Source organism: Lycorma delicatula, chromosome 1 (assembly GCF_047948215.1).
Source record: "Lycorma delicatula isolate Av1 chromosome 1, ASM4794821v1, whole genome shotgun sequence".
NCBI classification, from domain to species: Eukaryota; Metazoa; Arthropoda; class Insecta; order Hemiptera; family Fulgoridae; genus Lycorma; species Lycorma delicatula.
The window spans coordinates 387,403,491-387,418,837 of NC_134455.1; the positions used below are offsets into that span (position 1 = coordinate 387,403,491).

Here is a 15,347-nt window from a genome sequence, read left to right on the forward strand (position 1 = left end):
CAAAGCAATCTGTGAAGAACTTTCAGAGATTTAAGATTAAATTTTTTCAAAATCTTAAATTAATTAATTTATTAATTGTAAATGAACATTTACAATTATTTATATAGATTTATAATAGAATCTTGTTTGCGCATACAAGCAGGTTTTTTCAAAACAGGAATGTGTTTCCAAATTTATTTTCAAAATTAGTCATCATTCTTTTTTTTTACAAAAAAGATAATTTAGGAGTAAGTATGACTTTATCTACCAATGCCACACTTCGTTATGCAGACATAATAACTGTCAGAAGTGGGTGTAGCGTAGGCGCATGGACTGTTCGGGAGAATGGCCATGTTGGAGCACAGCCGTCTCAGGGACATCTGCTGAGAAGACCCTACACCACAAGGTGTGAGGAAAAGGCCTCACACCATGTTAGATGAACCACTTTGAAAAGGCAGGATGACGAGGGTTAGCGTATGATAAACCAGGCCAGAAGCCTCTACATCAGGTGAGCCAATAGGAAACTCCCAGAAATGATTGGGGCCTTAAAAAAAAAAAAGTCATTAAAAAGAGACATACGCGTAACGTCTCATATTACATGTAAAGTTGTTACAGTTCATACATGTATGGACATAGTTTTTTTTTGCCAAAATTAAATCAATTTTATTTAACCCATTTCAGAATCATACAATACTACTACAGAATTATAAAATATATATAATACGCTAACAAGTGCTTAACAAATAATTAAACATTTAGTTGTATTGTATTTTTTTCAAATTAAATGTAAAATAAAATAAATACTTGAACCAATATTATTTTAATCTACCCCATTATAATATCCTACAATAGTATAGATATAGATAAAATCTAATGTCCTAATGAGTGCTTAATAATAACTGAACATACGGTTTTGTTATATTATGCTCTGCAGGTGTCCTCAACAGGAAATAGATATGACGCTGCAACCTGGTTGGACCCTTTTCATTGTCTATGGTCAAGTTAGTGGAAGTCTTCAGTTAAATAAAATATCTATGAAACCTTTTATTCAAAATCAATTGACTTGGTATTATTCAATATTACTATACAATATATTCAATATTACTATTACAATTTAATATTCACTTTTACTAACGGAAATATATCTTACCTGACCAGTGTTAACTACTTAGTAGACCACTTAATTACTCAAAATGATAAATTAAATAAATTGTTAACTTCCAACTTTTATTGAAAAGATCTGAATCTAAACCCACACTATCCTAATTAATATTTTTCAACATTATTAGGGGTTTTTTATGCACATGCGAGCGGAAACATTAAGAGTGATTTTGCCACACTTCATAAAAAAATAAATAAATTTTATAAAAATTTAATATGTAAGTAGATTGAAACATTAGAGGTTTGTCATATTGTCCTTAACGAGATCTGTTATATCTTTCTTGCAATATAGAACCTGCCTTCTTTTTATGTCTGTTTCAGGTGAACCAGCACAACGATGGTGGCTGCGCGATCCCCCAAACCCTTCCTGGAGACACGTGTGTCTGGAAGCTTCCTCCAAACACTAGGGCTCCCACTGAAGGCAAATTCCTGTTTGACCGAAAGGACTTCAGAAGATGGACTGAAGGGGAATATTGCTGAAGTACAAAGCACATACATGCTTAGTCTCCCCATATCAGCCTAGAGCTGATATGGGAGCTTATAAAGCAGTTGCTTAAAGCAACTGCTTCTCATTGGTCTAAGGGACTGGAATGCAAATACCAAATCTGTCCATAAATAAAATAAAACAAATATAATCTATAACCACCACTAAAACAGATTTGTTTTAGTTTGGTTATGTTTAGCAGGTAGAAAACAAACTCCTGCTATCCTTGCATTCTGTTCCATTTCGACTTTATCTACTTGGAACTCTATGGACTCTATCTTCAACTCTATGCAAAAATGAAATCAAAACACATTCTGTCAAGCTTAAAATTTCATTCGATCATTTTCCTTCTACATAGTTTCATTTATATTTCAATATAAAACTTTTTTTCTATATACAACTCTATGCCTAAACATATTTATGTTAAATTATTTTTTTGCAAACCATTTACATATTAGATCTCAACAAAAGAGATATAATGAACAAAATGTATCAAAACATTTATTTTAAACAGTATTCTTATTAGTGTTTCGTATCTTACTGAAGTCATCCTGTAGGAATTCATTATAAGATAATAGCACAATATGTCTTGTATTAAAGTGGGATTCCTCTAGAAAAAATGGATCAAATAACCCACAACGTTACTCAATTTATTTTCAACTGAAAGTAACGGGACTTGACTGTACTTCAACGGTCCGCCAAAAGAGATTGAAGCATCTAAAAAATATAACTTTGCCAACTATGCTAAGAGCGTTTTAACGTATTACTAATTTTCATTTTTATCTTTCCATTTAAGTAGTTTGAATTTCATACATAATTGGATTAGATGAGTTCTCTTGTTAACATCGCTTCAGTAAATTTTTAAATTCATGAAGATTGAACTCTATATTAGAAAAGCACTCACGGAAAAAATGCTTTTTACTCAGGTAATTTAGGTTGCTCAGCATCCTGCGCATTTTAAATGGAGCTATTGGTCCGAGAGAGTACACATGAACTTTCATGCAATATGAAGTTAGCAGAAGTGACATCTGTGTCAGCTTGGAATAGATGTTTGAATCTAATTTTTTACCACTTATAAGTTACATTGCTAAATGAAAATTTGAAATATATATACAAGAATTCTAAAGATATACTATAACACAAAAACTTTACATCTCCAAGTAGCCCTATTATTTCCAAATAAGAGTATAACTTGGTCTGAAATATCTTTGGCAGATTGGTCAAGTATGACCAAAGACCCATGTGTTTTTGAATAAAAATAAATAGAGTAACAATGCAAGTTACGTGGTCGAGCAAGTTCCCATTTTAACACAACTATTTGTATTTATCCTACAACAAATTCTACAGGATGAATTCAGTAAGAGATAAAACACTATTAAAAATAAGTTGTGATAAATTTTGTTCATCACATTTGTTCATCAGGGGGAGGGGGAAATGGGAATGGGGAAATGGAAACAGTGGAAAAGGGTGAAAAAGAGAAACGAGATAAAGTGAAAAGTTAAATTTTGGGAATTCCATAATGTTCAGAGTTTTAATGTTTTATCAAACTTTCAATTGTGTTCATTTAATCTATATATGTATACTCAAATCTAGCAATAGTGAAGCATTGCTGGGTCTGTTAGTATTGTAACATAAAAGAAACTTGAAAACGTAAAAGAAAAATGATCAAATGAAAGGTTAAGCTTGAAAGAATGCATTTTGATTTCATTTTTTGTATACAGTTAAATATGTATGTTGAGTTAATAAAAATTATCTTATATTGAAATAAAAATGAAACTATATAGATGGAAAATGGTCGAATGAAATTTTAAGCTTGACAGAATGTGTTTTGATTTCATTTTTTGCAAAGTTGAAGACTGAATTGTCCATAGAGTTCTAAGTTCCTAGTTAATAAAGTCATACTTGCTCCTAAATAATCTTTTTTGTAAAAAAAAGGAATGATCACTAATTTTGAAAATAAATTCAGAGACAAGTTTCTGTTTTGAAAAAGTTTGGTAGTAAGTGTGAACTGTGTTGAATAAAAATATTAAATGTTGAATTAAATATTAAATAAATCATGAAAAATACTTGATGGGATATGTTTTGATTTCATTTTTCGCATAAAGCTGAAGATGAAATTGTTTGTAAAGTACAGTTACATATATTGATCTGTATTTATAATTTCTTATTTTTTAATCAGATGACAATAGTATTATAAATTTAATTTTAAAATGGATACTTATTCATTATACAATGGTTACTTTAAAATATCTAATTGTTTGAAAGCATTGTTAATAAAAATGCTAAAGATTAATATTTTAGCACCACTGCAAATATAATAATCATTGTTAATGAATTAATAATCCTATTATAATATATTCCTGTCAATGAAAGCTGATATTATTTGTTGGCATTAGAGACTCACAATTTTTTTAAAGCTTTACAGGCTAATAATTATGATCAACCAGGAGTCTTTTGTATTAATCTCCTTATTAAAAGATATTCTGTGATATTTGATGATTACAGTCAGCTTGATTTCTTTCAGTAGAAAAAAATTTCAGACAACCAATTAATCTTTTAATCTCTAAAAATAATTTCTGTTCTCATTAACAATATAAACATTTCAAACTTGTCTTTAGGAAAGAAAAAGTTACCAGCTGATGAGTTTTTAGATCTACATAAACTAAATTGACAAGAGGAACAACACTTCATTTACAATTCACAGTGTAAGTAGTTGCAGTGAATTAAACCAATTTTAGCTAGATTCTAAGTGATTAAACAAAAATTATTGTACCACTTTTTGTACACAAGTGAAAATTATTATCAGGATCTGTAGTGTTTAATAATTTTTACATTTCCAACAATATGCGTGTTCTAAGACAACATTTTTATATTTATCACCGTCACAATAATCTTACCAAGATCAAATTTTTACAATTATTTATTGGCAATTGATGTAGTGAACTACATAAATTGTAGTCAGTGTAGTCATTCTTGCAGCTTTTATCACATTTTCACCTAATTTATGAACTTCTTGGAAGAGAAGTATTTGTACCAGTTTATAAATGATAAAATAGAAATAGTATATGCATTTTTTGTTTATAACTGCATATTACATTTGCCATCTTCCACAAAAAAATTATCAATTTGTCAAACATAACTTAAAAATTATCAAATTTAAACTCAATACCCAAAGTAAATGCAAAACTTGTTTGAAATTTTTTAAACCTTATCTTACTTCTATAATAATTTTAAATCATGGGATGCAAACAGCTACATTTACAAACCAAATTTCAAATTTAGAAACTGAACAATTCAGCTGTAACTTTCATTAACCAAGCAATAAAAAGATATACAAGTAATGACATATATAGTAGTGTAATGAATGTAGGTTTTAATAAAATGTTAAAAATGAACATAAAATAGTGGCATTTATATTAAATCAATTTACTATTTATAAAATCAAATAATTTTCTAAAACATCTACCTAATAATTTTAAATGCAAGTACAATATATGTTATCATAGTTAAATACATAAAATTTTACATACCTCACCAACATATTTCTGAACCAACTCAGACCCAATTACACGAATAAAGCAAGCATCAGTACGATTAGCTACAGCACGAGCACAAAGTGTTTTACCTGTTCCTGGTGGCCCAAAAAGTAGCACACCTTTTGGCGGTTCAATTCCTAGATTTACAAACTTTTCCGGCTAGAAAAAAAAAAATGGATTTTACATTGTAAAATAATACAATCACTGAGTTCATTAGAATTTCTTTGGTAAGAGGCAATGAAGTAAACGAACTAAGTTTACAGTTCTAAACATGACCTAACCTAACAGTAAAATGAAAATGGGAGAAAAAATAAGTACGAAAACATTATATTTCAGTTTAATTAGATCAGTAGTAAAGAATACTTTCAAAAAATAGTTTGAATTTTGTTAGGCTTTTTTTTTCATTTGATGAACCGCGAGATTCAAATATGTCATTTTATTATTTTTTAATGCACCTTTACAAATTGTGCTACTAGATAGCAGTACTTTATAGTACTAGTAGCATACAAAATCTTGATAATGTACTTGAAAGTACTGAAGATGAAACAATTTTTTTAATTCCCATTACTTCTTTAAAAAAAAATAAAAGTATTAGTTTACAAGAGATTATACTAGTTTTATTAAAAAAGGAATAAATAAAACAGAAATAAATTTGATTTAACAATAATTTTAAATAAAATAAAAACAATAATTTGAATTAATTTAATTAATTTGAAATAAAATTGAATTTAATGATGATAAAAATCGAGGGTTACACTTACAAAGTAATAAGTGCAATATTACGAAACAGATTTTTAATTCATAAAGGTTATTATACTAGTTTTATTAAAAAATGAAAAATATGGTATGAAGTGAATGATTTGACTATCAACAAAAAAATTAGCTGTGAAATTCAATTTGTTTGTTCTAAGGCAATAAATTTTAATAAATAAATCCATAAGATTCATAAAAAAAAAAATAATAAAAGAATAATTAACAAAATGCAGTGATATCAAAAAAAAATACAATGAAATTGTAAATCGTACTACGGTAAGTCTCGCAGATATAATTTCTTTCACTCAAAAAACAAAAATTTCTGTAATATAAATAAAATACTAATATCAAACAGTATAAAATACTGATATCAAAAAAGGTAAAACACTACATTTCTATTATCAAATCTGTTATTTAGTTTTTCTTTAAAAAAAATACATGTTAAATAGATGTAATAAGGCAATAGATATACAATAATAGATAATAAACAATGTTTAAGTGTTCCATATAATAAGCAAAAAAAAAAGAAAAATTTGTTACAAAATTCTTACCGGCCAGATTTCATTTACTAAACAACGAATAATTATAAGAATTGTATTATTTCTGTAAATGTGATATGTGTCTAAATGCAATCGGGTCAGCACATCAACAACCAATGACAACATCAAAAAATTGAAGTAAATGATTACGGACAACCGCCAAATCACTATCAGAGAGTCAATAAGGTTTACTACCTGGAAGTTCTACATCATTTGCATGAAGCAATCCAAAGAAAACGCCTGGATTTGTGATGAAACAAGTCATGGCAATTGCACCACGATAATTCACCTGCTCACTGATCACACTTCATCACAACACTGTTATGATGCCTCAGCCTCTGCATTTGCCAGACATAGCTCCACTATAATAGGACTTCTTCCTATTTCTCAAGCTGAAAAGAACTATGGAAGACAACATTTTGCCAACATTGAACAGATCAAGACAGAATCGCTGAAGGAGCTAAAAGCCATACTGAAAATTGCATTCCAGAGGAGCTTTGAAGATTAAAAAAGGCACTGGCACAAATGTATTATATCTGAAAAGGAGTGAGTACTTTGAGGCGACAAAATCAATATTAATGAATAAATAAAACTTTAAATAAAATTTTTGTTTTTTTGAGAAAAACTAATATTCCACATATTTTTTTTATCATACCTCGCATATTGACTTATAGTACTTATTGAATAGCACACTTACATGTAAAAGAGGAATCTCAACAACTTCACGTAATTTTTCAATCTGCTCTTTACACCCACCAACATCACTATATGTAACATCCGGTTTTTCTTCCACTTGCATCATAGTAACAGTTGGATCTATTTTTGGTGGCAATGGAATATGGATTTGATACTTGTTGCGGTCCACACTGTAAGAATATTAACAAAAATGGATATTTCTTTTATGATGTTTGGGCATCTATCCTACACAGTTTATCGATAATAAAACTAGCATGTTGATTTGGTCTTAGCCACGATTCAAATTTAAGCAATATAGAATTTCAAAAATAAGTTGAGTCCTCTCTACATGAGGAATGGTGTTTTTTTTTAAATTTTTAATATGATCTAATCATCATATTTTCAACAACTCCCTCTACGAATCATGAGATCTTGCCGACGGTAAGGGGGCTTGAGTGCTCAGTGATACAGAGTAGCTGAACCGAAGGTGAAACCACATCGTAGAGGTATCTGTTAAGAGCCAGACTAAGGAATGATTCCTGAAAGAGGGCAGCAGCTCTTTCAGTAGTTGTTAAGGTTGTAGGTCAAGAGGACTTCAATGGACTAATCAAAATCACTCAATTTTCTGAGAACTGCGCAGCTGAAAGCAATGGAAAACTACAGCTGTTTTTTTTTTTTTTACAAGAAAATGTAGCTGTCTGCATTTTCATGTAACAAAGATGAAGGCGTCATGTAAAAAACTAGTCCCCCATTTGGAGATCCAAACAGGGGAAAATAAAAAAGATTAGTAGGTTAGAAAACTTAAGAGGGAGAAGCTTAAAAGGTTAGAAAACTTAAATATAGATGAAGCAGCAATTAGTGAGGTTCGGTGGGAAGAAGAAAATGACTTTGTCAGGTGATTTTAAAATAATTAACTCGGCTTCAAATAACAGGCAGACAGGAGTAGGTTTCATAATGAACAAGACGATAGGGAAGAGAGTAGAGTATTTCAAAATGCATAGCAATAGAATCACTGTAATAAGGATAAAATCAAAACCTACGCAGAAAACAATTGTTAACGTCTACACGCCTAGAAGTGCCCATGATGATGCTGATGAGATAGTGTTTATACGAAGAAATTGACAAAGCAATTAAACACATAAAAGGGGATGAAAAATTAATAATAGTTGGAAAACGGAACGCATGCATTGGAAAAGGCAAGGAAGGAAATATTGTGGGTGAATACAGGCTGGGCAAAAGGAATGAAAGAGGGGAAAGACTTATTGAGTTTTGCATGAAGTACAATTTAGTAATTACAAACATCCAGTTTAAAAATCATAATAGAAGAATATACATATGGAAAAAGCCAGATGATAGTGCAAGGTATCAAGTAGATTATATCATGGTTGAAGATTTAGAAATCAACGTATTGACTGCAAAGCTTATCCTGGAGCAGGCATTGATAACGACCATAATTTAGTGATAATGAAATGTAGATGGAAGTTTAAAAATCTGAAGAATAGGTGTCATATGAATTGGTGGAATTTAGAGAAGCTTGAGGAAGAGGAGGTGGTAAAGGAAGATTTTTGAGGAGGAAGTCGCAAGAGATCTGAGTAAAAAAGGTAAGGTAGAAACTATAGAAGAAGAATGGAAGAATGTTAAAAAGGAAATTTTTAAATCAGCAGAAGCAAACTTAGGCAGAACAAAGAGAACTGGTAGAAAACCTTGCATATCAAAGGATATATGATGATGGATGAACGTAGAAAATATAAGAATGTTAGTGATGAAGAAGGTAAAAGGAACTATCATCAATTAAGAAATACTATAAACAGGAAGTACAAATTAGCGAAAGAAGAGTGGATTAAAGAAAAGTGTTCACAAGTGGAAAGAGAAATGATCATTGGTAAAATAGATGGAGCATACAGAAAAGTTAAGGAAAATTTTGTGGTACATAAATTAAAATCTAATAATGTGTTAAACAAAGATGGTACACCAATTTACAATACAATATAAGGTCGATATATGGGTGGAATAGGTCGATAGGTGGGTGGAATATGTTCCACCCACCTATAAGAGTTACATAAGAAATAAGAGTTACACCAAGGTAATGAATTAGAAACTGGCATTATAGAGGAAGAAGAGATCAAAGAGGATGAAAAGGGAGGTACAATATTAAGAAAGCATAAAGAGATCTGAGCAGCAGAAAGGCTCCTGGGATAGACAGGATACCTGCAGAATTACTGTGCAATGCTGGTGAGAAAGCGATAAATACATTCTACAAACTTATGTGTAATATTTACAAAAAAGGGGAAGTTCCATCAGACTCTGTAGGAGCAGATAAATGTGAAGAATACAGAACAATTAGCTTAACTACTGATGCATCAAAAATCTTAACTAGAATTCTGTACAGAAGAATTGAGAGGAGAGTGAAAGAAGTGTTAGGAGAAGACCAATTTGCTTTCAGGGAAAGTATAGGGACAAGGGAAACAATTTTAGTACTCAGATTAATAGTAGATGGAAGGTTAAAGAAAAACCGGGACAAGGGAAACAATTTTAGCACTCAGATTAATAGTAGAAGGAAGATTAAAGAAAAACAAACCAACCATTTATAGGCTTAGAAAAGGTGATAATTTTGATAATGTAGATTGGAATATAATATTTAGTATTTTAACAAATTTAGGGTTTAAGTATAGAGATAGAAGAATAATTGCTAACATTTACAGAAACTAAACTGCAACAGTAATAATCGAAGAACATAAGAAAGAAGCAGTAATAATAAAAAAGGAAGTCCAACAAGGATGTTCCATATCCCTATTACTTTTTAATCTTTAAATAGAACTAGCAGTTAATGATGTTAAAGAACAATTTAGATTCGGAGTAACAGTACAAGGTGAAAAGATAAAGATGATACGATTTGCTGATGATATAGTAATTCTTGCTGAGAGTAAAAAAGACTTAGAAGAAACTCTGAATGGCATGGATGAAGTCCTACACAAGAACTAATGCATGAAAATAAACAAGAACAAAAAGAAAGTAATGAAATGTAGTAGAAATAATGTAGATGGACCACTGAATATAAAAATAGGAAACAAAAAGATTACAGAGGTAAAAGAATTTTGTTATTTGGGAAGTAGAATTACAAAAGATGGACAAAGCAGAAGCGACATAAAATGCTGCATAGCACAGGCGAAATGAGCTTTCAGTTAAAAATATAATTTGCTTACATCAAAAATGAATTTAAACATCAGGAAAACATTTTTTTAAGTATATTTTGGAGTGTAGCTTTATATGGAAGTGAAACTTGGACAATTGGATTGCCTAAGAAGAAAAGCTTTTGAAATGTGGTGGAGGAGAAAGGTAAAAATTAGATGGGTGGATATGACAAATGAAGAGGTGTTGCGGCAAATTGATGAAGAGAGACGCATTTAGAAAAATATAGTTAAAAGAAGAGACACACTTAATAAGCCACAAATTAAGACATCCTGGAATAGTCGCTTTAATATTAGAGGGATATGTAGATGGAAAAATTGAGCAAGTAGGCAACATTTGCAATATGTAAAACAAATTATTAGGGATGTAGAATGTATAATGTAGAATGAATAGGGGGTTATAACGAAATGAAACAACTGGCACTAGATAGGGAATCTTGGAGAGCTACATCAAACCAGTAAAATGAATAGACAAAAAAAAATTTTGAACAACATTCATTCCATTTTCTGATATATTTGAAATTTTTCCAAGGTAAATATATATTACTAATACAGTAATCAGAAGCCTATAATAATATTCTGATAAGCGTAAATATGGACAGAACTAAGAAAAAGATTGTATCCCCAGAAATTATTGAGGGAACATTTGGAAAGACAGTTTCACAGTTGAAAATTGCATAAAATAAGGTTTTCTCACCTTTGCTATTTATCACTGTTACAGATGAGATCCACAAGTACAAAGAGGAAATGAAAAATAAAGAAGCAATAATATGGCTATGTTAAGAATGACTTTGTTATTTTGGAAGAAACAGAGGACATGTGTAATAAAATCATTTGCCTACTTGGCTGGAAGAAGTAGCTGGAAGTTAATAAATTTATTTAGTATAATATATGTATATTCAATCATCTTTTTGATAGTTTCCAACTTGTGAGTCACAAGTGATATTTATTAAATTAATTATTACCAGAATATTGAGTTTTGAACTACTGACCTCTGAACACAGACTTAGTGTTTCACCACTTACTGAAGACAGAACAAAAGAGAAATTAAAAATACAGTTAAAAACTAATCCAACTTTACTACACACCTAAATTGTAAACTCATTTAACATATAGATAAATAAGGTATTTCTGTCTCATCAATTTAAGATGTATATTTAGTTAGCTAAAATTAGTATGTTACCTTATGTGTCCCTGGAAGCCAAAATTCAATGAAGGCAGACAAAATGGTTCCAAATATGTTGCCCACACAGATTGTACACACATGAATTCAGGTAAACTTCAGATTACACATGATAACATGTGGTTTTTATTCTATCATTTCATAGAACCCCAATGATGATGGACAGTTTGAATGTCAGTATTATAACAAAAAAAACATAGCATGATTGACAAAATGATTTATGTGATTTATTTAAAAGTGCTAGAATCTGCTGTTTTCCAATTAGGTTATATCCACAGACAATTATCAGAATAAATGACCAATCCTTCCTTGATGAACAGCTTGATTTTCTGTAACTGCTTACGGTACCATTTAATCGACAACAATTTGTGTGTTATAAATAGTATCCAATGCATAGCATATTAAATTCTTAATTTTTCAACACTATCTAGCTAGATATTCACACACATTAAACGCAGACTTTTACAAAATCCTCAATTAAAAACCTCCATAATCTAGTCAATGTATGGCTATTTAAGAAAAACTTGTTTTTAGAAAGCATTCCTTATCATATTAGAAAATCGTGGAAGCTTCGTCGGCAGCAACAAAATTTTCCCCATCACATGTATAGACATATTATGAATGAAAATAAATATAAGAAAGCAACAAATGATCTAAACAATGTCTTGTCTAAATAGCCAGCATACACTAGCAAATAAGTTCTTAAGAATATTTTTCTGATTAGTTTAGAAACTAAAATTATTTATGACAAAATTAAAATAATAATAATAACAATAAAAGCCAAAAGTATGGGTGGCTTCCCATTGATACACAAGAACAGACTTTTTCTATAATCTTAGCACAAATTTAGGCCAATTAAAAAAAAATTACAGCTACTTGATTTAAAGTTTATTTTAAAGAGCATTTTCAGATTTGCTAATTTATTTTATTACATTCAAAAATATTTAAATTACTTCTGTAACGTTTTCAGAAATGATATAGTGCGGTGCTAACAAAATGTTCCTGAAATATAGTGCTAAATACAATCACATCATACCTGGCTCTCATTTGCACTGTCAACTTCAAAGTATTCCCTTTGCCAGTTCAGACATCAATTCCAGTGTTTCTGTCATGAACAAAATGCATCCTTAAAAGTCTTTTTTGATGTATGTGTACCTTGAATCTGTAATTCTGCTTGAATATCCACTAATGTATCAAATCTTCACCTTTAAACTTAAATTTGAATTTTAAAAAGCGAAAGAAGATGCATGGAGCGAATCTGGATGAATACAGTGGATGAGAAACAACCCTCATGTTATTTTCCGCCAAACACTGCTGTACAACAAAAGCAGTAGACAGCCTTACATTGTCATCAAAAACTCCTATACTGTCTGTAGAAGTTTTCTTTTCATACATGCCTTTAGACACAATCTTAATATACAAACTTTATAGTTAATCCAATCAATATAAAAAAACATATCAATCAGTTTGTGATTTTCTCTTGACTTAAGGGCTTTCTTTGGCTGAGGTGAAAATAAACTCCTTCATTGGATGATTACTGCTTAATTTCAGGGTCAGATCTATAAACTAACCTTTTCTGATAAAAATTGAGTCAAAGGAAATTTGGGACAGTTCAAAGCAGTTCTTTCAGTTATTGAAGACACTAATGCAATGCCATTTTTGTTCGTAAATCAGCAATGGTGGCACAAACTTTGCAGCCATCTTTCATATTCAATTCTTTTGACAATATTTGCTGACTTATGCCATACAATAATCTCACAATGTCACAACAATTTTCTGCAATCACATTCCAAACAGCATTGGTATTTTCTATCATAATGTTGGTTGGATGGTCGTCCCAAACATTCATCAACAAATGTTAGGCCATTATTTAAATATTTAAACCAGTGTTATGTTTATATCTGGCCTAACACATCACTACTGAATGCTTGCACTAGCATTTTGTAATCTCTGTGGTTGTTTCATCAAGCCTATGATAGAACTTGACACAGAAACAATGTTTTATCAGATCAGCCAATGTAATCAAAAACATAAAAAAATCACCTGCTAATTGCAAACCAATCTGCTAAGATACATTTAGAAGCAGCTAGGCACACTGACTCACAAAGGATGTTATGCTACTATTAGCAGCATTTTGTTGCACAAACATTTATTCTTACAAATAATACAAATGTCTGAACCTTTTGGGTAGCACTTTGAATACTTTTTTGTTCATTAATACTAAAACTGTTTTATGAATTACATAATTAATACAAATAATTTCTTTAAAGAAACAAAGCAATGTTCTTCCTTTTTTACATCCGGTGCACCTCTCTACATTCTATAGCTAGATCATATCAGACAAATCTCAACATTGTATCTTATTATTATTAATCTGTTATTGTTACAATATTCATATTTAAATGTGCAAGAAAGAATTTCAAAAACAATTTCAATGTTATATTTTAAATAGTTTAAAATAATTATAGCTTCTATTCATTCAGGTATGTTTTTAAAATGTTTTCAAAAATACACTTGTCATTTCTAACTATATCTGTTTTCTTATATTTTCAAAACCAAATAAGACCTAATTGAAATTTTAATAATTTGAAATCACTACATATGCATTACTTGTAAACATGGGGCCCTATAATTAATTCTACTATCTCAATGAAACTTAAAATGAAAAATCCTTATCAACAAGAGGCATTTTAAATGAAATTTAAATAAGAAAAAATAAAATGTATAACCTAAAGTATAATGTTAGACGAGAGAGATGAAATAGTATAAAAAATACTTTACCCCACACGCATGCCTTCTTCAATATCAGTAGGAGCAACAGCTTCTGCTAAATCTACCACAAATTTTGCAAACTGCTTAACATTAATTATATACTTAGGATCATCAGAATCTGCACTGATAATTTTAGTACATCTTGCAACCTAAAACATAAGTATGTTACAAATTGAATATTTATAATTTAAAGCAATAAAAAACAAAAAACATTATTTAGTAGCATCTTTTGTTTGTCAATAAAGATCAACTAATTTTCTCTTAAACAGTATATGCTACATGAATTATTCTGACAAGCAAGACATTTTTCACATCATATTCCCATTTCCATACCCTGAGTACTAAAAATAAAAATGTGGTAAATTAAAAAAAATCATAAACCAGCCTCTTGGAAATGGATGTATAAATAAAATAGAATAGTTAACTGCTTGACTTATATTCCAGCCTCTGAAAGGCAATAACATTTAGCAATGCTGAGGAGATTGGTTACGAAGAAGACATTAAGCCCCTCTCCAAAGAAGAATATCATACAGGACTAGTCCAGTATGATACCGATACCTAATTTGGGATGGACAGATAAGTTCATACAGGCCAGTTCAATTGTTAGTAGACTCTTCCCACAATTAGTGTGAGATGGTTGTCATGTTAATAATAATTATATTATTTTAATCTGAAAAACAAAATCAGATTTAAACAAAAATCTGACAACAAAGTTGTAATACTTTCCTGGCACAGTTATTTATTCTTATGTAGTGAAAAAATAATTACACTTGAAAAACAGGACCAAAGATTTCTTTTTTGGGGTGGGATAATTTATGATGAAGTTTTATTGTAAAATTATCGTTATATGTTTAAACAAACCAAAAAACTTATTAAAAATTCAAAAAACAATATTTTTTCTGCTCTGCCAAAATCACCTTCCAAGAATTTTTTTTCTATATTTACTGTGTTAAATGGGAGAAATTACACAGTTGTTTTTTAAATTCCACTAAAAAATGTACAATCAATAGAAAGTTACCTCATATTTCTTTTTTTTAGGTAGGGGGTGAATTATGATGAATTTTACTGTAATATTAT

At 30.0% G+C, this 15,347-nt stretch overlaps 1 protein-coding gene across 1 annotated transcript in view; it reads right to left on the reverse strand.

The window, feature by feature from the left end:
- Rpt1 (26S proteasome regulatory subunit Rpt1) overlaps window positions 1-15,347 on the reverse strand; it is a 47,709-nt gene that overhangs the window by 13,850 nt on the left and 18,512 nt on the right. The window contains exons 4-6 of the mRNA XM_075353803.1: window positions 14,280-14,419; window positions 7,150-7,318; window positions 5,155-5,319 (exon numbers count right to left, since the gene is read on the reverse strand). Coding sequence (XP_075209918.1) covers window positions 5,155-5,319; window positions 7,150-7,318; window positions 14,280-14,419 — 474 coding nt within the window. The remainder of the gene's footprint in view (window positions 1-5,154; window positions 5,320-7,149; window positions 7,319-14,279; window positions 14,420-15,347) is intronic.